This window comes from Colossoma macropomum, unplaced genomic scaffold, assembly GCF_904425465.1.
Source record: "Colossoma macropomum unplaced genomic scaffold, Colossoma_macropomum, whole genome shotgun sequence".
In the NCBI taxonomy this organism is placed as follows: domain Eukaryota; kingdom Metazoa; phylum Chordata; class Actinopteri; order Characiformes; family Serrasalmidae; genus Colossoma; species Colossoma macropomum.
Window position 1 is genome coordinate 19810209 of NW_023494786.1, and position 27636 is coordinate 19837844.

A 27636-nucleotide genomic window follows, 5' to 3' on the forward strand; every position below is an offset into this window, starting at 1 on the left:
ATGTCACAAAACCAACATTTAATCCAGGGATGCAGTGGTGAACAAAAACAGTGAATAAACCTCAAACTGCAGTGGTCCCTGCTATGTTATTCTGACCATTCTGGTTGACCAGATAAACCATTAAATACAAACAAAAAACATACCATATGCTGGTCTGTACCAGCTTAATCAGGTTAAGCTGGCCAAGCTGTTCTATTTTCAGCAAGGCTAACTGAGAAATCGTGGACAACTACATACATGAAACATATATGTTCATCTTTTTAATCACTATAAAATTATTATATGTGCCTGGATCGGTTTCCTCAATAGCACATTTATAGCACTTTTTGTAAAACAAAGATTTTAATTATTTTAATTAATTTCAATTATATCAAGTCATGCCATGTTTATTATTTTTGCTTCAATTTTAATAATAGAGAGGCCTGTCACGATTATTACATAATCTCTGATCACAATAATTTTCTCAGTCTTATGTTTATGTCACAACAAACAGAATGTGAAGTGGATGTCTCATCCTTTGGGTTGATGCAAATTCATATAAACAAAAGAAAGCAAAAACACATTTACTGAGACATGTCATGTGAACAAAAGTTCTAACTTCTAACTGGTGCTATAACACCTTTAGAGGGCAGCGGCGGGTAATATTTGTTTGCTTGAGCTCAAGCTGCATCTGTTATTAGTTGGGGGACTGAGCATAAACAGCTAAGAAGCAAGACTGCTAATCAAATTCTTTAGGCTTGTAGGCTTGAACTTTAACAGAACCATACAATGAATAAAAAAGGCAATTAAATTGTGAATCACGATTATTTATGGTCACAGTTGTGACAGGCCTAGCAGCAGATGTTGATATTTTATTTTATTATTAATTAGATACAGGTAACATATAAATGCAATTGGCCAAAACATAAGCTTTAAAACAAACTGTCAGATAAAACCCATATTGTTGTGTATGGTGTGGCTATCAACCAGACAATTGCTTTTAATCAGGTTAAAATTATCATTGTATGGAACTAGTTTATTGCTCCCAATTGCTCACTTTTTTATGTGGATAAGTGGATTATTGATTATTAACAAATAACATTTTCTGTTGATTTTCTAAGTGAAAATGTGCTCTACAGGGTTCACTGAATAGTGATACAGCATTTTCTGCTAATTTTATTGGACAATTCCTATTTATTTGCTGAGTTTGACAAATTGAAAACATAAAATATAGCATGTGCCATAACTTTTGCACAGGCCACATAACTTTTGCAGGCCATGTTTTACCTTTATTTGTCTTCACATTTGTTGAATTCAACAAATAAACAGTGATTGTTCGGAAGTGTGTTCTCTGTAGAGGTTGTGTTAACTTATTTTTACCTAGACTTTAATTAATTTAACTTTTGCATATGACTGTATCATGTAATATTATTCTTTCTGATTTATGATCACCTGGCAAGCACCTTTTCAACAGGAGTGGAAGAAATTAGGTAAAACGTTTGTGAAAAAATGAACTGTGATAAAATATGCTTGTTTTTGCAAATATATCAGGATCACACTGATTAGCCTAAAGCTCTGGAGAGTTTCTGTGTGGAAAATTAAGCTAGACATAAGCTAAACATAATGGATCTTGTAATAAGAGAAGCATTTTAATTTGAGGGAGTATTTATGACTTCTTTATGTTCAGTGCCTTCCAAACATATTTTTCCTGCACTGTTCCGCAGTTATGCAATTTATGCTTAAAAGACAAATATAAGGTACAAAGATACATTATCCATATTTCTGGCTACATGATGTATGTTTTCATTTTAAAATATGGCTATTTTCCTCGTGTCCACTCATTTCAGCATAAGTACTGGAACAAATGACATTTCTTTTGAAGTATAAACGTGACCGTCTGTCTGTATGCATAACAAAAATAACATTAAGATGTGAGCTGTCTGAGAAATGCAAACAACAAGGACAATAACAGATTTCAAAGAGAATTTGGACTCAACAACTTGGAATATCTTCAAAGAAATGAAAAAGACAGTGGTGAACATAGCAGACTTCAACAGTCAAGACAGGTTAGAAAGTCAGCTACACATAGGAATAGTCAAATGACCTTGGCAGTATTTTAGAAACAATGGGCCTTATTCACTGACAGAAATTTCTTCCTAAAACCCACTTGCGCAGTTTCATGAAGATTCATTCACCATTTTCTTATTTGGGATTTGTTTTTAGGTAAGAACAGAATCTACACACACTCAAGAGAACAAAAGTGCGGGCAGTTCTGCGGTTTAAGAACACGTCATTAATCTGACGTAGACTTTTTCGTAGGACCTTTCTCAAGAACAAATTTAGGAAAAAAAAAATGGAAGATATTGGTGAATAAGGCCCAATGTTCTTTGTTCTTTATGGCCTTTGGCAACTCTTTTACTTTATCTAATTTCCCATTTCAGATATCTATCTTGTCTTCTTTTATTTATGTTCAATACTGAGACGACTTTGTCTGTGTGTAACAAATATACAGTTAAAACTCAACTGTAAGTGCTTCCAAAGCAGTGGACTACCTGCTGTGTGAATGATTATTTAGCCCATAGAGGGAGCTATGAGCTCAAAACCCAAAGCTGCTGAAATTGCATTTGTTTACAGACACATCTACTCTCCTGGTCTTTGTTAGCTTTTTGAGTTTCCCCTCAAAGAACTGTGTCAGCCCTCCAACATTCTGTTCTGTAGATTTTGAGAAAAATCACTTTATTAATATTGCTAAAGATTCCACACTAGTCATACACTGAGCTGTTTGATCCAGAGAAGTTCAGTGAAGAGAACGAGATTATGACAGAAATAAAGACCAGCTTTATTGTGCCTTATTACATTACGAATAAGCAGGATGTTCTGAACTTTCTTCACCTTACAGTCAAGTCTACATACACAATGATTCAACTATATAAATCAGGTAAACAAACTACTATACAGCAAAACAGCAATCAAGTGTCAGTACCTAAAATACAAACATCAGAGTACTTGAATATTGCCCCTGCTGACAGTTTTAAGTTATTTACAACAAAACTACTTGAAAAGCAGTCAGTGATTGCAGCACCTTATATGGTGCATACACAGATGCTCATCATTCAAGGCACCTCTCATTTAAAAGTAGGAAAGACAGCTAAAATACACAGCTAGCCATTAGAATTGTTTACTTCGTGGGTTTGCTGTTTTCCACCGGAATTGGAAATGTCCATTTTCAATAATCAGCTTCTATTCCAAACCAAAGTTAGAATGGCGTGATAAGCCAAAACAAATTTTATAGTCCCTGTCATGCTTCTACTCTTCTAGTGCTTTTTAATGATGGATGATAATGATAAATTTATATTCCACAAATAGCCTCCTTTCTATGATATATGAGCACCTGCAACTTTAAAAGATGAATATAAACACTCATCCTTCTGAAATCAACAAACAGCTCTGACCCAAATTCATATATATTTCAAACCGTAGGACTATAATGTTCCAATCACAGCTCCAGATAGCTTTAATAACAAAAGATTGTACAAGTTAAAAGTGATTACTTTCTTTAAAAAGTTTTTTTTACTTTTTGTCTACAGACCTATATGGCTGTGATTATTTTTGACACAAGCAAGCAAAATAAGACCCTGAGATAATGTTCTAAAACAATCCCCCACTTTTTCCAGTTTGAAAATAAATTCCACAGTGAAAGTTCCTAAAACAATTTAATTGGCTATTAGTGCTGTGTCTGTTTCACACATATGGGGTGAAATAACTTTAACATTGAACATCAAGCTTGTAGAGGTTGCAGTAAAATTCCACAACACCAAGCAAGACTCTGTCTCTGCAAGTTCTGAGGCAAATATTTGACCACATAACACAAAGTTGAGCAAAATATTCCTTGTCAATTCATAATTACAGATGAACAGCTAATTTATTGTTTCCAGCCTGCTGTCTTTCCATAAGGAAAGTTCTTCTCAACGAAAAGTTCTTCCAAAAGATGGAAAGTTCTTTCAATTTAAAGAGTTGGAAAACTACCTCGGCTGTATCCACTAGCCAGATCATATGAGACCTGAGAGACAGAGCAGTCCGTAAAGAAGTTTGGGAAGGTCAACGCACATGGAGAACTCTGCTCCACCTGAACTGGGCCAGATGAGTCTGTGTTACCATATAGAGGCGGCTGCCCTGGCACTGTCCTTATGTCCCCTGTTTTTTTGGCTACATTGCTGCTTGTGCCCCAAGGCTCTGCATACAGGAAACCTCCTGTCACAAAAGGGTGTGAGTCAAAAGAGCCTGGCTCAGGGCCTCCAGTTCCCTCCTGCTGGACCCTGATGGGAGTACTCTGGAAGAGCTCCTGTTCACTGACCATGTTGCTGTAGTCAGGCCCCAGGAGCTCAAAGAACTCCATTGCATCCGGATTTCCGCGCTCTAGGTCTTTGAGGGACATGCCGGAAGTTGATGTAACTCTGGAGCTGTTGGCTGGTTCTGTGAAAAAGGATGGGGGCAGGTTTCGGTGTCTCAGCGGGGGCTTTTTGGCCCTTTCTCCCCGCAAGTCCTTGGCAGGGTTAAAGAGGGCGGCCAGACTCTTGCTCTGCAAGTTGGCCTGGGACCCGTCCCGTTTAGTTGGTGTTTTGCTCTGCAGGGTGCTGGTTGGAGCCTGTGGTGAATCTTGTCCCTTGCAAGGCTCTTGAGTCGCTGCATTGCCAGAAGCAATGATCCCTGTGCATCTCTTGATCTGCTTCTGGAGGTACTTGCGATGGTTCACCTTCCTTTTGGACTTGACAGGCTTGTCCAGAGCCAGTTTGATGTTGCTAGAAGCAGAGTCGATAAAGCTGAGCAAGTCCCTGGTAGTCTCCCTGAAGTCATCCTCGCAGTCAGCTTCACCAAGGAGACTCCCGTCCAAGCCCTTCTCCACCTCGTACTCCATAACAGAACCAGGGAAACAGAAGTTTAGGAACTGCGAGTTCATGATGGCTGCCTGAACAGCCATTTCTCTCTGCAACCTTCACCCAAGATGTCCAGTATTATTCCCGAGAGTGCATCAGACCATCATTTAAACATTTTTTTTTTGTCCAGGCTGGTTTGCTACCCTTGGTCCTTGCGGTGGGCATGCACTGCACTTCTTTTTTTACTCTACCGAAAGCAGGACTGGGAGACAGACTTTGGGGAAGGCAGGGGGGGTTTTAGGGGGCAGGGCCAATGATGTCAGGACATTAAAGGGGAGGGGCAGAGGGACCCTGGACTTAACTCTTTGCTCACGCCTGACCACCTGCAACTAAGAGGGATTTGTCTGAGGCATCCCACAGTGCAAAAAGACAATAGCCACTTGTGTCTGTCCCAAGCAGTTCTTATTGTGTATGTGACCAGCACTGTCATTACATGAAAGACAGTGCTGGCTCACCAATACATTTAAACACATTCAGATTCATACAATAACATATCTTGTAGACACTTCTTTGTTCTGCAGTATTTTTCAAGACACAATAAAACTTTTTGCTTTAAAGGAATGAATCGAGGTTTACCTGTATAATTAATCTTTGGCTTTTTTAGGGACCTATATAGCCATTTTCCTTGGAATTTTGAGACTTCATATGTGACATTACAGCATATTACATATTATATTCATTAGAGTAGGGGCACTTTCTTTGATTTTTTTCTTTACATTTTTGCACTTTTGGTCCACAATATGCCATGGTGATCAGGTGTAATGTTATGACAAAGTTATTTAATGCTTTAAAACAGGACATATTAAAACAATATAAGGCTATATACATAATACAGAAAAATGTTCTTCTTTGTTTTTTCCATGAAATGTTTTCAGTACAAGATTTCATTACAATGAAAACCAGTTACACACAAGCAGGTTGATTTTACAATTTTGGATAGGTTACTTCTCCGCAAGCATGAATAACTGAATGCACTCACTTTAAAGTCTGCTGCATCTGTACAGCATAAAACTCAAATGAGTTTCATATCATTATGCATATGGTAAATGTCAAAAAGAGAGACCTGTGGGTTCAAGCTGGTGCCACTGTGTTCACGTGTGTATTCCCAAACTTCCCTAGTAGTGTCTTAATCTGCTTGTGGTGAAAGTTGATTTCTTGTGCATTCCCGCACCAGTGGGAATTTTAGCCTCTGCCTGACAACTATTATGGGCTGCCTTTGACATACAGCCCTACAGGGTCTAAATAGCTTCTATTCTTCCTTCGGCAGTGAAAGGGATCTTTGTGCCAGAGATTCATTAAACTGCACCTCACAGCCCCTTCGTAAAATGGGGCTCAATAATGAACAGTCGATTTAACTAGAAAAGCTGCCGGAGCTGTTAAATTAAAGGGGACTAAAGTGCAGTTCAAGCCCAGTGTGCCAGAAGAAATGTTGACCTTAAGAAATCCTGGGTATGAGTGTAACGGCCGCTGTAAACAATCCCGCATTTACAGGAAGTTTCTTGGCTAACAGTGAATGCTGGAATGGGAGATGGACCAATACTGAGAGGTTCATAGGGGCCCAAGCTGATGCCCACTGGAGCAAAAGCACTTACAGGGACATGTTTTTGGGTACTGCTGGTAGAAAAATGGACAAGGGTTATAAGTATCTCATGGAGCCCTTGAATATATAAAGATCATTTATTATACTGGGTTGACAGTTGTGCCCAGGTTCACAGAGAACTAAGGCCATGACGGTTTTTATAACTGATGGCAAATCTCAATGAGGTAAATGTAGTCATGAAGATGGAGAACACAATGTATTTTTCAACTAAGCAATGCTCTCCAAGTCTTTAAATGGTACAACGTTTATAGGGCTACTGAAATAAAATGTTTTATTCCATTCCCTCATTGAAGTTGGCAACTTGTGAAATCACTTGCCAAAGGACAAATTTTCCTGTATCTTCTCTTTCTGTAACACTTTTAAAGATTTTCCCAGGCATTTTTCTTTTTTCTCCTGTCTACAAGCGCATTTTAAGGTGAGGCAGTGAATCATTTAGATGTTTGCAAGGGTGAGTAAAAAAAGCCTGAGCGCCTTTGAGAAAGAGGGACTGTCGAGAGAGTGTTATTATCATGTAAATTCCAATGGAGAAAAGGAACAGTGAAACTGATAGCACTGATCTAATTATCTGTAGCCCAGCTCAAGCCCCTAGCCTGAATGGGGGTCCCAGAGAAGCTGCCATCACCTTACAATAAACAGCTGCACAACAATGAAAAAATAGCAACAGTTTAAAAGAAGACAAACTGTTTTTTACTTCTTATAGTTACATTTCATACTTTCTTCCTTAGTTACCTTCAGGCACTTTAACATCAGATTATAGGAAGTAGCTTTACAGGAGAAGGGAAAAAACTTTAAATGTAAGTTAAGGTAAAAAGGCTGTTTCATTTCATTTTGAACCATTTCTGTTGGTCTGTTTGTCATGTAATTTTGACATGGCATAAAGGGCAACTGCTGTTTTCAATGTGTGCAAAAAAATGAAATGCAAGGTTTTATTACGATGGCGACAATATAAAGAAAAGTTCTGATTGCAGCATATTGTTTAAAAAGTGGCATTTACAGTTGTCTGTTTTTCCTTTGAAAAAGTATATTCAAAAAGAATACAAACTGGAAATGATTCTAACTCTAAACATCAAGGCTTTGGCAGTGCATTAAGTCCTTTCATTCCTTTTTAAACAAGTTTCCACATCCTCCTCTTTCTTCAGCAGCCTAATTCTGGCACAGTGACATCACCAAACTAATGGCTGATATTTTCTCCTCTTCCCGCACAGAGCTTTTGTACATGCTAGTCATTCACATTTGAGGGCCTGACGCACTGATTCCGGAAACAAGTTTCTATGGCCACATAAAGGGCGAGGGGATCAGAGGGGGCTGGGAGCTGAACACTGGGGAGAGGGAAGGGGGAAAAAAGGAGAATTGCATTACATTAAAGAAAAGAGACAAAAGGGATTCCTGACCACTTGAACTTCCAAAAACGTCCCAGCGTGTTTTGTCTGGAAGAAATACATGTTGGGAAAGGGAACACAAATACGTCTGCAACTTCTGACATACGGCTTTTTACACTACATACAAAACATATCCACAGACAAAAGATCATTATACCTCCCACAAAACAAATTATTAGAGGGGGAAAAACAATAAACAAGGTCAAACTGAGGTGAACAAATGTCTTGGGGGGAGAACAAATGAGGCAAGCAGTGAAACAACATTCATCTTTCCGCTTTCGATTCACGTCCCTGGAAAGCTGCTTAAGCAAACGGACCATTGAAAGTGAGCATTGTTTGGTTATCGTTACACACTGCGCACCCCGACCTCTGCCCAGGGAATTTACAAACTCAGCACCCACTCTTTTTTTCCTTCACCCTCTCTCCCTGCCCCCCAGAATACCCTCTCCATCGACTACAGGCGTCAAAAGCAGGTTATACACACACGCAAATACACACACAAACCTAATCTCCTCACAGTAGTGTGTGGTCTGCATTAGATTATGGGTCAGCAGAATACTAATAAGAAGTTTGATTGATGGAAGTGTCGAGAGAGAAGAAAGGATGGTAAAATTAATGACAGCACCGAAGCCTTGAGAAGATATGGCTTACATAAAGGGGGAATTCCAAAAATTTTTCAAACTTTCTGAATAATTAAATGGCTAAAATGTAAACAGTGACTTAATGCCTCTTAAAGTTAAATCACAGAAACTATTACACAAAATGGTTACAAATATGCTGCTTGATGCCTGAGACATTGTTTTACAATAATTTTGAAATAAAGTTCTGGCCTAAAACATATTTTTCAAAAATCTGTTCATGGCGAAGAGGTACATGCAGGTCGTTATCAGGCAAAAAAGTCCCTGAAGAAAACTTTTTTGGATTTTTTGGAACACAATTTTACCATCATCAACATAAAAAACAAAGACACATACAGGTTCACTGATCGCTTTGGATAGTAAATACAATGGCTATATTTGCGTTGTAGTACCCCTGGTTCCTATCACTAAAACTGTAAAGAAGACTGCACATTTCAGTACAAAGCACAATTTCAAATCAAACCACACAAATCATGCTCAGTCGTGTCAAGAGGGGTAAATTACTGATATTGTTTTTTTTTAATCATACAAACTTTTCACAAAAAGTTACTACCAATGCATGAGAGAATGTAAGTGTTCTCTAGCTGTCACTGAGGGACTGAAGTCTAAGACATTAAACTGTCCTCTGAGGTCTTTTACTTTAAAGGTATTTAACTGTATCCACCAACAGCAACTGTGTCTGTGCATATTTATTCCAACTTTGCACACCTCTTTTCCCAGTGTGCTCATGTCTTATCAAATTTAATTGGTAAGGGTACAGAGAAATGGGGCTCCTAACAACCGTGAAAACAAGATGAAGAAAAACAGTGTTTCTATTTTTTTGTTTTTAATTTGAGTTTTAAAATGGTGTCCTTTTGTCTTGCACATCTGATAAAGGCCTTGCATGTGGGCCAAAAGATCATGTTTTAACTAAATAAAGTTACCTTTTTGCTCTATATAGAGCGAGTGTTGCACATTTTTACTGATAAACTCCTAACAACTGTGCAAGACCTGGTAGACCACCAAAACTGCCAAAATCAGATGAATAGTATTTTCATCTTTGAGAGAGAGGAGAAAAATCAAGCTCCACTCTTGCTTCAGATCTGAAAAAATCTGTCCATCCCTCCACTGTGAGAAAACAACCCATCACTATGGGTCTAAAAGGATGTGTAGCTGTCAAGAAGACCTTACTGAGAAAAGGAAATAGACCAAAAAAGAAAAAAAGAAAGAAAATTTGCAAATCAAACTAAGAAGATGCTGGTATTCTCAGAACAATAAACTATGGTGTAATTGTGATTTTATCCACACACTATCCATTTTTTGAGGTTAAGAGAAGGGTAATCCCCTCCACTAGTGGCTACATATACGTTGGTGCATGCACAAGCTAAAAGCTAAAATCAGGACACTAAATAACCTGTTGTAATTACAGGCCATAATTCCAAAACCAGGACTGGTTATAATTAACATTTAAAATTAAAACTTTTTGGCAAATGATATTCAAGCCATATTCAATGCATCATTCACCTCTAAATCAAGTATTGTGAGGAATGGTTAGAACAAAAGAAATACATTTGGACACAGTTGTGCTAGTAGGACAAGAACTGACACTTTAGTGACCCTTTAAAGATGGTTGATCATCATCCATCATTTCATCCCATTCAACCTCATTTTATCTCCAGAGCCTCACCCCTCAACCACAGCTCACCAGCAGGCCAGAGACCTCCTCCGCACTCAGGCTGTAGTATTAATAATACAGCTAGCAGGGGGCAGACTGCAAAAGATGAGGGGATGTCGAGGTACAGCAGTTTAGAGAGGTTAGAGCTGCCGGTGAATTAATGGCAGTCTGGGGGAGTCCTGCGGGTCGGTCTGCATGGGGCATGGTCTCCCTGTTATATACCGCTAGCCTCCCGCTAGCCACTTTATTGCTCAACGTCTGCTGTGGAGTTTTCATTAAATCACGCAGGAGCAGTGGCCAAGAAAGAGCAGGAAATGGGATATCTCTGTTGGATTCTATTAATATGCATTTACACTGCAATGAGTTCTATTTTTGAAAAGGTAGATTTTCTTTCTGTCTTTCATTCTTTCACCTTATCTCTTTCTTTCTCTATTTTTCCTTTCCTTACTTCTTACTCTTCCTTTCTTTCCCCCTTTCTTCCTTCCTTTTTTATTTATTTTCTTCATTTCTACCTTCCTCATAGATATTTTACATTTCATAACATGAGACATTCCAGATATTAACCAGAAAAAAGGGCAGAGGTGCTGCATGCAAATGTTGTTATCCCTCAGTGGTAAATGATGTTTACATGCCTTTATAATTGCAGCTTTAATTGTATAATTAATCCTTAGATAATCCTATGGTTCCACAGCAAGTGTACCGTTACAAAAGAAATCAGAACGTCTTACATTACCATCTTAATTACTACAGCAATGCAATTAAATGATTTTCTTAAATGAACCCCTGTGAAATTGAATGTATTGTGTCAATTAAGCATTCGCACATCAAATATTAGCTCAAGCAAACTAGTGAATATAGCTCTAAGTCAAGGGAACGAGTAAAAAGATAACTCTGTGCACAGGTACAAAGTCTTATTTGAGAATCAAAGTACCCTATTACACTAACTGAAGGACAATAATCGTATTTTTACTTACTGTTTTTTTTTTCACCATAATTGCATGAGAGATTGAACAAGACAGTATTTAGTAATGTTATAGGCTTTTTTAGGCTAGAATAGTGGTAGGCAGAAAGGAGGTATGTGGAAGTAAAAGACCATTGAAAGATTTTACATTCACTCCACATCAAGACTGCTTCTAATCTTCCAAAGTTTTATTTTTCATCATTGCTTTTGACATTTCATTATTTAAACTGTTCCACTGAGGATTATTTAAATGTACTTGGAGTGCTTCTCTGCATTAAAATCATAACACTTCAATCAATGGGAAATGTCCATGTGTGATTTGCATATCTAATGTAAGAAAGCGTTCAGTTGAGAATGAAACATGTTCATACAATCATCAGAATGACTGACTTAACAAAAAAAAAACACCACCTTCTTTGGTCCGGTTTAGTAAACAAATTACCTTTGGCACACAGCACTTTCTATGCTAAGGTAAAAAATTATAAATGATTTTTATCAACAGTCAAAAGTGGTCATCGTGTTAGCGTTGAATGTTTGATCCATTGCTTGAAGTACTGCACCTCCAGGGCCCGGGCACGGACGACAGTCTGTGGGTCATACTCATTATTGTAGCGCAGGTCGAGGTGGTGAGCTCCATCAGGGATCACAATGGCCACAAGAGAGTCTGAGAGGTTCTTGGTAACACCACCACTCATCCAGGGGTCCAAACCTCCATTACTGGAACAGGAAGGAAGAGAACTCATCAGAGATGCATGTTAACCATCAGATGTTGCAGTTACTGCTGGTGATAATGAAAGCATGGTGTAATCTGATATTATTTCTCATTTATACTTCAATGATACATGTGGAGAAATTACAACAACTGTGTTCCGAGGAACAAGATGAGATTTTTTTAATATCTAATGAAAGAGAAACCATCCTTCACATTTTTGCTTATTTTTGTTTTTGTTAGCTTTTGACATTAAGCAGAATGTAATTCAAATGTACACTAACATTTAAAGTTTGACATCACTGTTCAAATGTTTAGAATAAACAATGTAAAACCAATTAGGCATCATTCCATATGCTAGTCTTGTTTACTTTTATAGCATTCAAATAATTTGTAGGAAACTAGGAAGGCATATAGAAAAAAATGTAAAATAATAATAATAATAATAATAATAATAATAATAATAATAATAATGAATAAATGCATCTAGAATGATGAAAAGAGATGCAGATGTCCAGAATGCCTCAATAATTGAAAAATGGTCATCAGACATTGAGGTAGATAACTTGACAAAAATGTTTAATAAACAGATGATTACAGTAACCTATATGATTTACAGTATATAACTCAAAAATCATAAAAAGACAATTACAGTATATTATTTACAGTACATAACTCAAAATCATAAACTGAAAATCTTAAAAATATTGAATAAAACATCTAAAAATTTCTCTGTTTCTAGTTTGAAAGATTTAATTCTACACTGTAAATAAAATAACACAAACTATAACAAGTGACTAAACCTTTGAACAGTAGGTAAATACATTTTGTTGCACTATGTACTATATAACAGTACAGCAAAATGAAAGCAATAACTCTTGATTTCCAATGGTTATCATTACTGGTCTACATGTGATCTTGAGTTCCTGTATGATTTACTAGGTGGTGGCTGAGAACTTGTAATACAAGAATCATTAAGTAAAAGAATTTTTTCTTGTTCAGGCATTGCAGATCAGCATACAAAACTAGGTGCTAATTGCTATCTAAGGCTGCAGAGGGCAGTTCAGCAAAATATTCTTAGTTAAGATTTGAAGGTTTAACCTAAAACCAAGCAATTAGACCAATTATTCAAGCTGCTTTCCCTTCTGATGTAAGTGGTGTAACAAAAGTTTAGAATAACTGCCCACCTGAAGACGATGTTGCTGTGGGAGCCAATGTTCTTCCCACCATAAACACTACCAGCCCAGTGCTCCCGTGGCCGCACTCCAAATATTTCATAGCACTCATCAGAGAATGCCTGGAAGTTCCACACCTGAGGCTCAAACATGTCTTGAATGCCATCAGTACACATGGGCATCACCATCTCTGTACAGGCCTGGTCACAGGAATAGTGAAGAAAGTCTTTCAGAAACTCAAATATAAAGTACAGTTATGGCCAAAAACCACTGTGGGGCTGAATCATGTCATCCTCATCACTGAGAGCTTATTTCAATACCTATATACAATACTTAAAGTTTGTACATCACACGTTATATATGCACTGATATTGAATGTGAACATGCTGAATAATCATGTTGAAGTTCTACCTGGTAGAACCAACCCCTGAAGCCCAGACTTCCAGTAGCAGTCTGTGACGTGTTGAGGCAAACAGCACTTCCTGTGTAGTTGTAGTACACTTTCACTGCCTGAGCGATGCCATGTAACAGCTGCTTGTCTGAGACACCGGTATCAAACTGAAGGTGTGAGCAGACGACCTGGAAATCAAAATAATGCATGACGTTACCACAGGCATATACTGCTGAACCAACAACATTTGGGAATAAATAAAAAAATAATTATACAATTAATGGTGACACTATTTTGAGTGGTCCTTTTTACATGAAACAAACACTCTCAGTAACATATCAAGAACAGATGAGGGTTAGGATAGGTTTTGGGTTGAGGTTAAGGCTAGGATTAGGGCCAGGGTTAGGGTTAGGATTAGCACCAGGTTAAGGTTTGGTTTTGTGTAATGTAAGTAACATATTAACAATACATCTACTTAATGTAAGTAAAGTATCAACTGTACATCTAGGTATTTATTTTAATGTATTCAGATGCTTCACTACTGCTACTTCACTGATATGTTGTTGATGTGTCACTGACAATCTGTTAAGCGTTTATTAATCATCTACAAAGGACAACTCCAAATAAGGCGTTCCTCAATTAATCTGTAAAATGACTCAGTTTCAAAAGCAGCAAGAGTGCACTGATAACAAACGTATGCAATTACAACTCAATATATTATGCTTCTTGACTAGTTCTTTTTCACTACAAACTATTTTTCAATGTCATGGCATGCTGAGACTGAGATAATTAGTTAGAATGTATTTAGTAGTCTGTAAATACAGTATAAATACACACTGTAATATTAGTAGATTATATTTACCAAATAAATAAGGAGGCTAGAAGGAGGCAAAATGTTACAACGAATAAAGAATAACCATGATTATTATATGACATATAAATATTAACTAAAAAGTACAAAAATGTATTTTTTTAATTTTCAAATCATCAGGCCTTCTCTAATGGTTCCCCACTGGAATAGAGCTGTACAGAATGAAAATATAGGTACATGGAGTGCAGTTGTAAAAAAAGCACATTACTTTTGATTAATTTTACTTTGTCATAGGTGTATTAAAATGGTTTAAACAATTAAGGTCATTGATTGAAGAAGTATGTGAACCTCTAGGATAATGATGATTAATGTCAGATGTTCCAATCGATTCAGGCATGGATTTGTCCTGCGCTGCATAATAAAACAACTTCACAGCAGAATTCTGATTAAATGCTCTAAATAAGGCACCAGTAAAAGAGATTTAACAGGACCTCAGCAGTTGTTGAAGTTTCTAAAGGTAACAAAAGAATTTCTAAAGACTTGGGCCTCTATCAGTCCGCATGAAGTTTAAAATGGGAACACATTCAGCATCACTGCTAGTCTCCTAGAAGTGGGCGTACTACAGATTACAGATCAGTGTGAGGGCGTGCTGTAGAATCCTCAAACAAGTGAGTTCCAACAGATGAAACAGAGCACTGAACCCTGACTTCAGTTCCACTAAATCGCTGTGATGTAATCTGAAGGCCAGTCAAGCAAGATATCTATACAAACATACAGTACTGTAAAAAAGTCAGAAAATACTCTTTGTTAGTTTATTTTCCAGTTGAAACAGCAATTAAGTATGAATTATTAATTTTTTTTGGTATTAGGAAAAAAAGTAGAAAACATATTTACAAAAAAAAAAAGATGACACAGAAGCATCAACGACCAATACTGTCAATTTTTTCAGCATTCAGCACGTCCACCATTTGCCTTTATTACAGCTTGCTTTTTTCCTATTTTTCCACACTTCCAAAGTTCAGTCTTAGAAGTTAGCTGTATTTTCTGCTTCTCACAATCCAAGTAATCCCACACACATTCAGTGATGTTGAGGTCTGGACTCTGGGGTGGTCAGTCCATTATTTTGAGAAGACGAGCAGCTTCTTTGCTTTATTTGCAAATTCTCTTCATTTTTGTCTATTTCCTTTTTCAGTAACATCTTCTTGACAGCTACACACCTTTTCAGACTCATAGTGTTGAGTTCTCTTCTCACAGTGGAAGGATGGACAAAAAACAATATTTACACCTACACATGGTCATTTTAACTAGAAGTTAAATAAATGAGGGAGATTTCTGACTTTGACTTATACTGTACCTGAACAAAATGTATTTTTGTATAGAGGGGTGAGTCAATATACCTCTGATCACTGCTCAGGACTGCAAAAAGCATCTAAAGAAACTATTTGGTTGAGGTTGCAGCCAATACTAAAGGGTTCATACACTTTTCTATTATTTTGGATGTTTAAACCATTTATGCAATAATGATATGGCACTGTAAAATGTTTGCAGAATAGATCAAATCATGTCTGATTTTGAAAGTTTAGGAGCCATCCATTAAGAATGCCATCATTAAGATGTGAAACTGCATAAAAAAAAAGTGTGGGATCCAGCCCAAATTACAACTGCTGGACTCCACACCTTATTTGAATATCTAATGTAATAAAGTATTCAAATAAAAATGTAATAGATATAAAATGACAAGTTTTGGCATGAAAAAAAAAAAACACTACTAATAGTTATTGAGCACATTTCATAAGTAATGTAAATACTAGTAAGTCATTTGCTTTAAATCCACGGGCCATATGTAAAGCCACACTTCAGCTGTTCACTCATTTCTACATGAACTAATATATATATATTTATTTATTTATTTATTTCACGGTAGCTACTGAATAATTTATAGTAGTGATGACAAACAAACCTCAAATTCCAAACTGATTTGATTCATCTGAAGCACAGTGTTTGACACACTGTTTCATTACATCACACTATTTTGAATGTTTCCTGCGTTTCGATATACGCGAAAATAATTGCAAGCTGCTGATCTGGGATCAGGATGTTCTGGCTTATTTAAATGTTCTGTTCAGGATGTTCTGAGCTATTTAAAACAATTCAGGCATGGATTTGGCCTACTGTGCATTTTAAAAAAATAGCTCAAAAATTAAAGTAAAATTTGTCATTAATTAAATTGTTTTCCAACTTCAAAGAAAGCCTTGCTTGCATATGACACAATATATTAACGAGAAAATAGGAACATGACAGCAAGCTTTAAGTATTTCTTTATGTTCTTCATACAACGTTTCACAGTTCACAATCAGTTAAAATGCAATATTTACAGAAATGGTCTGTTTTTCACTGACGGTTACCTACAGCTTTTCGTGTGGGAGAAAGAAAAAAAAACACATTCCACCACTTTCTCTAAAGAATCAACTGATTTGCATGTGAAATTGTGTGGAAGGGAATTTAGCTTTAGTAGAATTTATCGCTGGAGAGTTGGCACAAAGAATCTAGAGTTGTTTAAGATCAACAAGAACAAGGCAAACAAAGAAACCTCAGAAAACACATAAAGCACAGTCCTATCTGTGGAAACTAATTCATCATGCAATCCCTGGCTGAAAAATGAACAGTGTTATAGTAATGTCGCAATATATGAAAGTTTCTATTTGCTATGTATGTGATACCCACAGCACTCTTCTGCTGTTAATATGAGGCATAGATTGGGTATTCAGTAGCTAAAGAGTTCAAGTAGAGTGGAGTTAGCACAGAGTTTGTTGCTAAGGCTTTTGTTTGAGTCCTAAAAGAGGAGGTGGTCTGTGCACGAGGTAGGCTACAGATATGTCCAAGCTGAGACTTATACCATGACAAAAAAATGCAGTGGCTCTCTAAAGCATCTTCTCTCTACTTTTCAGATGGGATTAGGCTTATACATTCATCTCCGCCAACAGATTTCCCTCCTCTAAGCCCTCAATGCCCCCTTCTCACAGTCACTCACATAATCACATTAGCTTTGTCATTAAAAGGCCCCCTCTTTGCACCCACTGTCTAAACCGCTTTAAACACCCATAGGGGTCGCATACATTATCAGAATTGGGCAAAAAAGCTCAAAAATGACTATTTTCTCTTTGTCAGAGCAAAAACATGCTCAAATACAGATATGACACCTGATTTTGTTGGCATTTACAGATCTTTCTATCTTTCTTTGGAAATAGTCTTTTCCCTGTGGATATATAATGTCATTATTTGAAATACATAAAATGTTTTTATTATTTAATTACTTATAATTACTTTATCATTATTGGTATTCTGATCTACAGAACTTTGAGAGGCTGCATTTTTGATCTTATTAGTTTGTGACCAGATATAAGCATGTACATCCATTCAAAAAATGAATGAACGGGTCTGTTTGTCTTACAAACTGAAAATATGCAGACATTAAATAAATTAATTGTGTTGACTTTAAGTTATTGGTTTATGTAAAATGGACAAAAAATAATGAAATAATTCAATGAATAAAAAAACTACTTATTTTGATCGAAAGAGAACTCCATTCCAATCAAACCCAAACAAACTGCACTAAAATGTTTACATTTTGTTCCATTAACAATTGAAGTTTATGCTGAGGAAGCAATATGTGTATGTATTGACTCATTTTGACTGAATCGAAAAGTGTGGCATAATTGAAAAATGTTCATACAACAATTAATTTTCTTCAGTGTATATAGGAAGAATAAACTGTTATATACAGTGGAAAACACTTGAATATAATATAATTTAATATAAATATAATTTAGAAAGACCTACAAATATTCTTCATTGAGCTTTCTTTGTCATTTAAGGTCAGTATATTAAAATTACACTTATTTAACATCCTCAGAAGAATATACAACCAACCCACTGGTGAGTGGACCTTTATAAACCATTACTAATTGTTAAAAAAATGTCAGGAGTAATGTGAATCCTAGTAAGTAAGTAATTTGCTTTAACCCTTAAAATTACCAGGCTTATTACACACTAAGGCCTATTATTCAGTAACTACATAGACTTCAATGTAAACTAGTTGAGCTATTCTTAGGTTACAGAAGTCCGTTGGCAGGCCCTGGCCATGTAAATTAACCCCTCAAACCTTAAGGACCACATGTGAAGCCACACTTCAGTTGTTCACTCATTTCTACATAAATTATTATGTTTATTAGTTTCATAGAAGCTATTGCATAATTCATAGCAGTGATGTCAACTTAAACCTCTTAAAAGATTCAAAACTGATTTGATTCTTTTGAAGCACAGCATTTGACACACTGTTTCATTACATCTCACTGTTCTGAAACGCCTGAAACGTTTCCCGCTTTTCAGCATATGCGAAAAGAAGTGCAAGCTTCTGATCTGGGATAATGATGTTCTGACCCAAAATACATCTAAATGAGAGTCGAAAAACCTCTAATCCCAGATTTGTGTTGTTGACATGACATCACCCGATTTTTTTGTCCCTACTTTTTTGTGGAGAACATTACGTAAGTTAAATTACAATATTATTTTGCTCTTTAACATAGTACAATAGAACAGATGTTTCTTAATAAAATTAACTAATTAATTGTATTATTTAATAAAAACAAATCCCAAGCCCAGTTGCACAAGCACTCCCCCCCCAACTTTAACAGTACACAAAATCACAAATATTAACACATTGACAAATGCATACAAGTGTGTATGTATATTTATAAGAACAAAACAAAAAAAATCATGGATATGTTTAGTTCAATGAAAACCCCTGTAATTAAATTTCACATTTGAAATAACCTTCAGTGCTTTTTTCAGTATATTCAATATATCTTCTATTAAAAGTCCCATTTATGCCATCACTAATTCATAGCAGTTACATTAACAATACCACCAACAACAACTGAATATGACTTAGGTTCAGGAGTTTAAATAAACATGAATATACGTCTTATATCTTAACTTCAAATTTCCTTATGAAACTAACTCTCACTATGTTACCATCCCTAGAGGTGCTGGTAAAACTCTTTTCCTTGTCAGATGGAGTGTAGATGCTGCTATTACTCTTCACAGTAAATACGTTTTCTGTTCATGGATCACACCATGAGTACCCAGAACAGAACACCTCAGAGATCTGAAAGCGTTTCTCAATAGGGAGCTTAGTGGCAAAAGAGGAGTTAAAGAATGGGGAACTACCATTAGCAACTGATCAAAGAGAGAGCACAAATTCAACACCAGCACCTTATGAATATTAATGATGCTTCTGGGGTAAACAAGCAATTACAAAAGACCTGCACCTTATAGGCACAAGTAATTTGTTTCGGACAGCGTTAATGAGGGGGCTTGTTTCAGAGAAAATCACATAGACTGAGCTGCTTTATAGTCACTTTTCAAATTGTAAGAAAGTGGATTAATTTTTGTATTACCATCAGGGGTACGGTGGTGTTGTTTAATCTGTGACATGTATTCTAAAATATACATTAATCCCACCATCTTGTGTATCATCTTTTTGTGCGTTTTAGTGTATTTTGGGGGTGAGCGAGGGGAAGAGGAAAAGAATGCACTATCATGTTCCACTGATTTCTGTGTGATCGGTTCCTCAATAAGATACAACACTTTACTCATTCTTGTAGTTCACTTCCTCACATTTAAAAACACCAATTTAAAAATATTCAGGATGATATTGCATCTCAAGTACTACTACACATGCTATGAGATTACACAGACAGCCATAAAATGTATTGACTACAAAAGCACTCATATGCTTTACTTGAACATTTATCTCACCTACAGAAGCTTTGCTCCTCTCTTTCTTTTATTAAAACAAGTCACAAAGATAAAAAAATACCCTGCAATGGTCTCTGACCGTTTCTGTTCATTTCACTTCACTGTGATGGAATCAACTGTTCTGTTACAAGGAAAACTTCTTGTTTTTGTAAATGGCAACTTGTGAAAGTCAATTCAATGTACAGTACCTTAATAGGCCAGCGTGGGAGGGGCTGGAGGAAGTTGGCCTCATAAGGATAATCAACCATTGCCAAGTTCACCCAGGTCTCCTGGAGCCAGCCCTTAAAGCCACCCACATCCTCTTCCTTCAATGGAGAGCACAGTCCAAACTCCTTATACAGCCACTGCAGACCTTCTTCTAAAATAAATCAATGAGGAATATAACAATATAGCTTCATCCAATTTACAGGACCAATTCTTCTCTGATACAACTAGAACACTCACAAAAACAGACAATACAAGGATAAATATTACAAACACTTCTAAATGAAATGTTCTTAATACCTAATCTGAATGTAAACTGACAACATGCTTAATAGTGATGTTCACATCTATTTTTTCTCCAACTGACTAGAATTAGAATTAAAGTTTTTTTTTTACTTTGTTTTGTATAAGAGCATTATGTGTCAGGCGTAAGTACACAGAGCTTGACAAAGACATACAGTCCTCAGTAGTTTCACCTTCATACAAACCTGTTGAGGATACATTGTTGACAGCCATCCACGACCTCCTGATGTTTTTGCTGCAGTTGATCCCGCTATTGGCAAAGTCTTGCGTGACTATTTTGTAGAAATCACCACAGGGCACCATATCAGTGAACTGCCATATCGGAGCAGAAGCAGCTAGAGCACTGAAAGAAATAATGACAGCGTCTGAGGCCTTTTGTTTCTAGAGTTTGACATTCTTGTGACTGAATGTTCTTATTTTTGCTGTGCACTCAAAGTTTCGGTAGGAAACCACACATCCATATAAGCAATGCATTTTGAAAAATGTAGCATGAGAACAGGGCAAATAATTCACACAATCTTAAGTTAGATATACATATTTAATGCCGGGAAAACACTTGTGAAGTTATTACAACTTTACACTATCTGCACTTATGAGGAGATTTAAATTATTAAATGGCATCTGAATGTAAAGATTATAGACTAGACTATAGGTCATAGTATCAAACTTTCAATGTGAAATTCATCAGGTAGTGAAAAAGGTCTTTATTTATTCATTACTCACCCTATAACTACACTGGGGTACTTCATCCTCAGCCAGGCAGACAGCATTCCACCATAGGACCCTCCAATGGCAATGACAGGGCTGTTCTGGGCTCCTGGAAAACTTTTCTTCAGGTTTTCAATCAGCACTGCAAAGTCAGCTAAAGCCTGCTCTGATGTCAGGTAGTTCAAATACTTGGCATTCTGAAAGACAGACAAGTCAAGAAAATATGTGTAATTATTCAAAAAGATGGATATTATTTCAAACTACAATCATAATTACAACACAATTTGCCTTACACTGTAAGATTCATCTCCAAATGGAAGGGATTCCCCATAGTAGCGATGTTCTGCAAAAATCAGCAAAGCTCCCAGCTCCTCTGCTGTGTCCCACATGAAGCCCTATGGCAAATAGGGAAAACACAAATGTACCATAAGAGAATGTAGTTAGCACTGCATACAGTTTTTAAGAATATAATGAAAACATAAAAAGCTCAGGTGACACTGACATGTTATCTGGAAAATCTTGTAAGGCTACAGCTCACCAGAATGACAAATGATATAACAGAATAAAAGAATGAATGAATAAGTGAATTAATTGAATGACTTGAATGAACTAGTTAAGTTTCATAATTACAGTGTTGTTACAAAACCATGTGATGTCTCCTTCATTGCCAGTATAAAACAGAATTGGGCCGTTCTTCTGATGCCAGTGCTCATCATTGAAAAGGAACCTCTGCTTGAATGTGCCATTCTCCAAAAACCCAAAGTGATCAATCTGCAAAAGAATAAACCCAGAATATGATAAAATAACAAAAAGGATGTGTATTTATTATTGAAGATCTTTACAGGTTCCTTTATGCATGGCATTTGTGTAAACATTTCATCTCCACTTTTAAAAAGGAGCTTCAAGGCAAATACAACCCCATTTCCAAAAGAGTTGGGACACTGTGCAGAATGTAAATAAAATAGAATGCAATGAAATGCAAATCAACTAAACCATATTTTTAAAGAAAAATAGTATAACAACATATCAAAAGTTGAAACTGAGAAATTTGATTGTTTTTTTGAAAAATATATGCCCATTTTGAATTCGATGCCAATAACACATTCCAAAAAAGTTGGGACGGTGGCATGTTCACCACTGTGTTTCATCACCTCTTCTTTTAACAAAACTCTGTAAGAGTTTGGGAACTGAGGAGACCAACTGCTGTAGTTTTGAAAGTGAAATGTTTTTCCTTTCTAGTTTGACATCGGATCTCAGCTGCTCAACAGTTCGGGGGCTCATTTGTCGTATTTTTATTATTTCATAACCCTCCAAATGTTTTCAGTGGTGACAGGTCTGGACTGCAGGCAGGCCAGTTTAACACCCAGACTCTTTTAATACGGAGCCGGGCTGTTGTAATACAGAATGTGGTTTGGCATTGTCTTGCTGAAATAATCAAGACCTTCCCTGAAAAAGACGTTGTCTGGATGGTAGCATATGTTGCCAAAACATGTATATATCATTCAGCATTAATGGTGCCTTCACATGTGCCATGTTCACTAATGCACCCCTATACTATCATGAATACTGGCTTTTGAATTGTGCACTGATAACAAGCTGAGTGGTCTTTAGCCCAGAAGACACAGTGTCCATGATTTCCAAAAAGAATTTCAAATTCTTTGATTCGTCGGGCCACAGGACACTTTTCCTCAGTCCATTTTAAATTAGCTCAGGCCTGAAGAAGGTGGCAGCATTTCTGTATCCTGTTTATATATGGTTTCTTCCTTGTGTTTTAGAGTTTTAACTTGCATTGGATGCAGTGATGAACTGTGTTCACAGGCAGTGGTTTTCTGAAGTGTTTCTGAGCCCCAGAAGTGATTTCCACTACAGAGTCATGTCTGTTTTTAATGCAGTGCTGCCTGAGGGGCCCAAAGATCATAGCCAGCAAATACTGTTTTTTGGCCTTGTCTGTTGCATACAGAGATTTCTTCAGATTCTCTGAATCTTTTAATGTTAATATGTACTGTAGATGATGAAAAGCAAATGTTATTTGCTAATTTACATTGATAAATCTTATTCTTGAATTGTTGTACTTTTTGCCTGCGCAGTCTTTAACAGAGTGATGAACCCCTCCTCATCTTTACTTCTAAAAGACTCAGCCTCTCTGGGATGCTCTTTTTATACACAATCATGTTACTGACCTATTGCCAATCAACAGTTGTTGGCATCAAATTAAAAAATGGACAAATATTTTTTAATAAACAATAAAATTTCTCAGTTTCAACATTTTATATGTTGTCTTTGTACTATTTTCAATTAAATATAGGGTTTGAATGATTTGCACATCATTGCATTTTGTTTTTATTTACATTTTGCACAGTGTCCCAACTCTTCTGGAAATGGGGTTGTAGAATAGAAGTCTTGTTAGCTACATTAGCCTTGTAGCTTCAGCCCAAAACTACAGATGCACACTTAGGACACTAAAAATGTACGGTTGACTGGGGTAAGAGGAAAATTGTGTAAGTTAGATTTTTCTGTTATCTACTTCTTTAACATGGTACCTTTATATAATCTCTGCATATAACAGTTCAAACTGAACTTTATATGCCTAACCACAATGTAAACAATTACACACAATGTATATATTCCTGGGTGTTCTCATTGGTGATGTGTCCCTGTGCCATCCCAGTACTGTCAAGTTGAAAACCTCAGGGGGAGGATGCAAGGATAATTAGCTTCAATTTGTATTAAAATCCAACGCCAGACCTCAGGGATGCCACATTAGTTCCGGCTTCACTGGCCCTGTGACGTCTTTTCATTGAATCCCAGAACTTGTCCCTATTTTTTCCCTCTCTCTGCATTTAGGAAAAATACCTCAGTCTTCCTCCTGTGTGTTCCCAAAACTGTAGTGCTGTGCTGCCCTTCTAAACTGTTCTCCTTCTTGAATCATGTCCAATAAATAAAGATGTTCTTTTTTGTGTTACACATTCTCCCGCCTCCCATTGGATACAAAGAGGCACAAATTTTATAAGCCAATGACAGTAAATGGATTCACCAGGCCAAAAGTTTCATTCTCCAAAGAGTCAGATATTGGCTTTGGGTCAAATATCTGTCACTGTTTTCATAAGCTTTAAAGAGTAATTCAACTTCAAAGTCATGTTTAAAAGCAAAGAGAGAAAGAGACAAAAAAGTTTCACAGAGTTTAAAGTCCAGCATCTTCAAATAGATATACACATATTAATATGAACAAGTTTACATATAGCATGAAATAAACCGTAAGTAAACTACATGATGTACCTCTTCTCACCACAACTTTGGCCTACATTAACAAAGGACTGCTTTGGATCGATGGTGCCACCTGGTGGTCATTAGCAAGTTTGCGACAGTGTTTTTGTACAGACAACACAAGTCCCTAAAAGTGGAGAAGGGAAAGTCTAGAAGCACATCTTCTACAATATAAATCAAGTCTAGCTATGGACTCTTTTCACTGAAATACATTTATTATCTCATCCTATCTTTCTACTTCATCTGCTTTTGTTTAATGCACTCCTGTGGCCAGTCTGGCAGAATAAAGGAACATGAAAATACAGCAAGCACTTTCAGTTCACAAAAACAGCCAAAAACAGCATCTGTTACAGCGTCTCCTTTTGTTCCCCACAACTTCTGCTTTCCGCTTTGTTACTGTGGGTAAAATAATTTATGCTCACTATTGGTTGCTATTCTTACTGGAAACCTCCTCCTAAAACAGTGAAAACAGCTGAACAGAAGAAACATTTTACATTTTTTTCTGAAAGATTTTTAAGCATGCAGAATAGACATTCTTTGCAATTTCCTCATTCTTGTCAAATGATTAAAACAACTTTGTCAGAACCATATGTGGTGATCCAGAGAAACTGCTAGCTCTGAAGGTGGCCTTGGTCTGCTGTGGTTCTATCCTGTTAAGAGTCTTTACAAGCTGCAAGTATACTTTTTTTATACAATGCCAGGTTGTTCCAGTAGAAGCGGTTCCACACAGACCAATTAGTCACCCAAAGCACCCTTGTTTCAAGAGACCATAAGTGCAGGTTTCTGATTATAACCTGTAAGTGCTGACAAAGGGAAAAGACAAGACAATAAGGAGCAAGAAGGTCAGGAAATGGCCTCACTCTTCCTTAGGCCTTGGCGGATGAATCTGGCACCATGAAGCTTTACAAGCAGACCAGACACTGTTAAACAATCCCCTTCAATCAGATATGTTCAGGTCAAAAGGTAATTACGTTCACAGTCCTGTCTGAAGGCTTGTTTTTGTCTTTAACAAGATGGGCTTTTCCCGTGTCAGCCTCTCTCACACACTGTTAAGGAACAAAAAACTGTCTACACTGTCCAAAGAAAAATTTCTGAAACTCTAAAATCATTATATAAGTATAGCGCAGATCATCACTCACTCTGTTCCATCAGCCATGTCAAAGAATGTAATAAATCTCAAACCTTGTTGGGAAGCCACCAAGAGCTGAAGGAAGCACATGCCAAAAGGGTTTTTAAAAATCACTTTCATTTCAAACGAACAAATCCCTCTTGGCACAAGGCCAGTACCAGGTGATACACTACTTCTGACAGGACCGGTGCCAAAACTCTTATGGCTTTGCTTTTCTACTTAGTAGGCAAACCGGAAAAGCTGATTGTCAGCAAACACAATACAAAGCAGTGGAGCAGAGATTATGTGCAGAGAAAATTAAGGAAATCCGTGGAGGAAACCCAGTTGTACACTATGAGCAACCCACCTCTACGTAACCTACAACTGCTGGGACGTGGTTAATATTGTACATGATTAACAAAGCTGATTCAAGTGGTTTTAATTTGACAGTTAAACAGGATCAGATGCACAATTTTAAGCTGCAAATATTAAGCTTATCAATTACAGGAAGTGGATATGTGACCGGTCATGTCCAACAACTATACTTCTGAAATATTTGTATAGTTAAACCTTGGATGAATATTAACAGTATGCATCTGTGCTTTTTTGATTGAATGTAATTGTCATACTTCTATTCTCATTTAAATTTAGATTTTCTATTTTTTTTAAGATTAGAAATCGCATCTGGCCAAAGGACTTCAGAGTAGTAGAAACCCGCTATTTAGCCATCGAGTATGACAGGATTTAGTAAATAAGACTGTCTGAGCTTGTTTGAACACAAATCTTAAATGTCACTTACAGTGTCTTGAGTTGAAGTGACAGCATTCAAATTGTACACAAACAAGAACAAAAGCATGTATTTGGGTTTTAAAGTATGACGAAAAACCTACCTGCTGTTCAAAATACAAAGTTTTGTAGAACACAGTTCCCTGCTGGGAGAAACTTCTTGTAGCTCTGTGTCTGCCCAGAAGGTGAGGAGTTTTAAGCGCGACCACATGAAACCCAGCGGACAGCAGTAAGAGCAGAGCTGCAGTGAGAGATGAGGACCCGGACAGAGCTCTCATGGCTGAAGGAGAGGAGAGGAAAGCCGAACAGGAGTATGCTGGGTGTTCGTACCGCAACCGGGTCTGACTGGAGCTGCATGAACGGAAGAAGGAAGGAACCTGTCAGAGCTCAGACTCTCCCCAAGGTACGCCTGCCCTTTTACAGCGGAGAAAAGCGTCTATCGTTTGAGCGAAACTGCAGCTGTCATTAAGCACTGTTTGACTAGCTAGTTTCACTGACAAAGATTAATGACCAACCAACTTTTCTCCATTTATTACTCAACCTCTGCTTTGTGGACAAAGCGAAACGGTGGGGAAGAAAACAATCGATATAAGTACAAAAAACAAAATATTAAAGTGTGTATTTGTGTCTAGGTTACACCCTATCACTACACTTCTGTGATTTCTTTTAGCGTTTTTTGCGTGTTCAACAATAACAAAACCGGCACGCTTTACGTTTGCCGTAAAGACGCGCAATGGCTAATGGGAGTTGTAGTCTGCACCAAGTCCGCTTTATGTAGGTATGGCCATCGTTGTCCATTTTATCAGGTCCAATTACCATATAGGTGCATTTTGTTTTTACAAAATGACAGACTGTGGTTCATCTTCTTCTATGCATGATTTGTTAACCATAATTTACTGTTTATTCTCCCACAGGACCACCACTGAGCAGGTATATTTGGGTGGTGTATCATTCTTAGCACTGCTGTGCAACTGACATGGTAGCTGCACTGCAGTGCTGAGAAATAGTATCTTCTCAGTGTTGGTCCTGAACATTGAACGGAGTACAGAAAGGCTAATAATTTATGCAGAGACACAGATGGGCTACAGTCTGTAACTGCATAACTACAAAGTGCAATATAACCAACATAAAATGGACAATAAGTATAGATCTAAGATAGGTGTGGCTAATCAACATATTTACATATTGAGACCAACACTGCAGAGACTGACA

General features: G+C 37.0%; 2 protein-coding genes across 3 annotated transcripts; both read right to left on the reverse strand.

Annotated features, from left to right (window-relative positions):
• Positions 1–3916: 3916 nt before the first annotated feature.
• On the reverse strand, positions 3917–5096 carry LOC118796675 (protein FAM181B). The gene has a single exon (XM_036555687.1). It carries the CDS (start codon positions 4955–4957, stop codon positions 3986–3988), a length of 972 nt encoding a protein of 323 aa, XP_036411580.1. The 5' UTR covers positions 4958–5096; the 3' UTR covers positions 3917–3985.
• A 6219-nt stretch (positions 5097–11315) lies between these two features.
• On the reverse strand, positions 11316–27130 carry LOC118802792 (prolylcarboxypeptidase (angiotensinase C)). Of its 2 annotated transcripts, none has more exons than XM_036563239.1 (9): positions 26529–27130; positions 21897–22037; positions 21560–21661; positions 21282–21463; positions 20744–20901; positions 20240–20409; positions 13441–13608; positions 13042–13229; positions 11316–11862 (listed from the first exon to the last, which is right to left on the reverse strand). In XM_036563239.1, the coding sequence occupies exons 1-9, from the start codon at positions 26700–26702 to the stop codon at positions 11658–11660; spliced, it is 1488 nt and encodes a 495-aa protein (XP_036419132.1). In that variant the 5' UTR covers positions 26703–27130; the 3' UTR covers positions 11316–11657. The 2 variants fall into 2 exon arrangements, with proteins under 2 accessions (XP_036419132.1, XP_036419135.1); XM_036563242.1 differs by lacking the exon at positions 26529–27130 and adding an exon at positions 25713–25852.
• Positions 27131–27636: the final 506 nt, after the last annotated feature.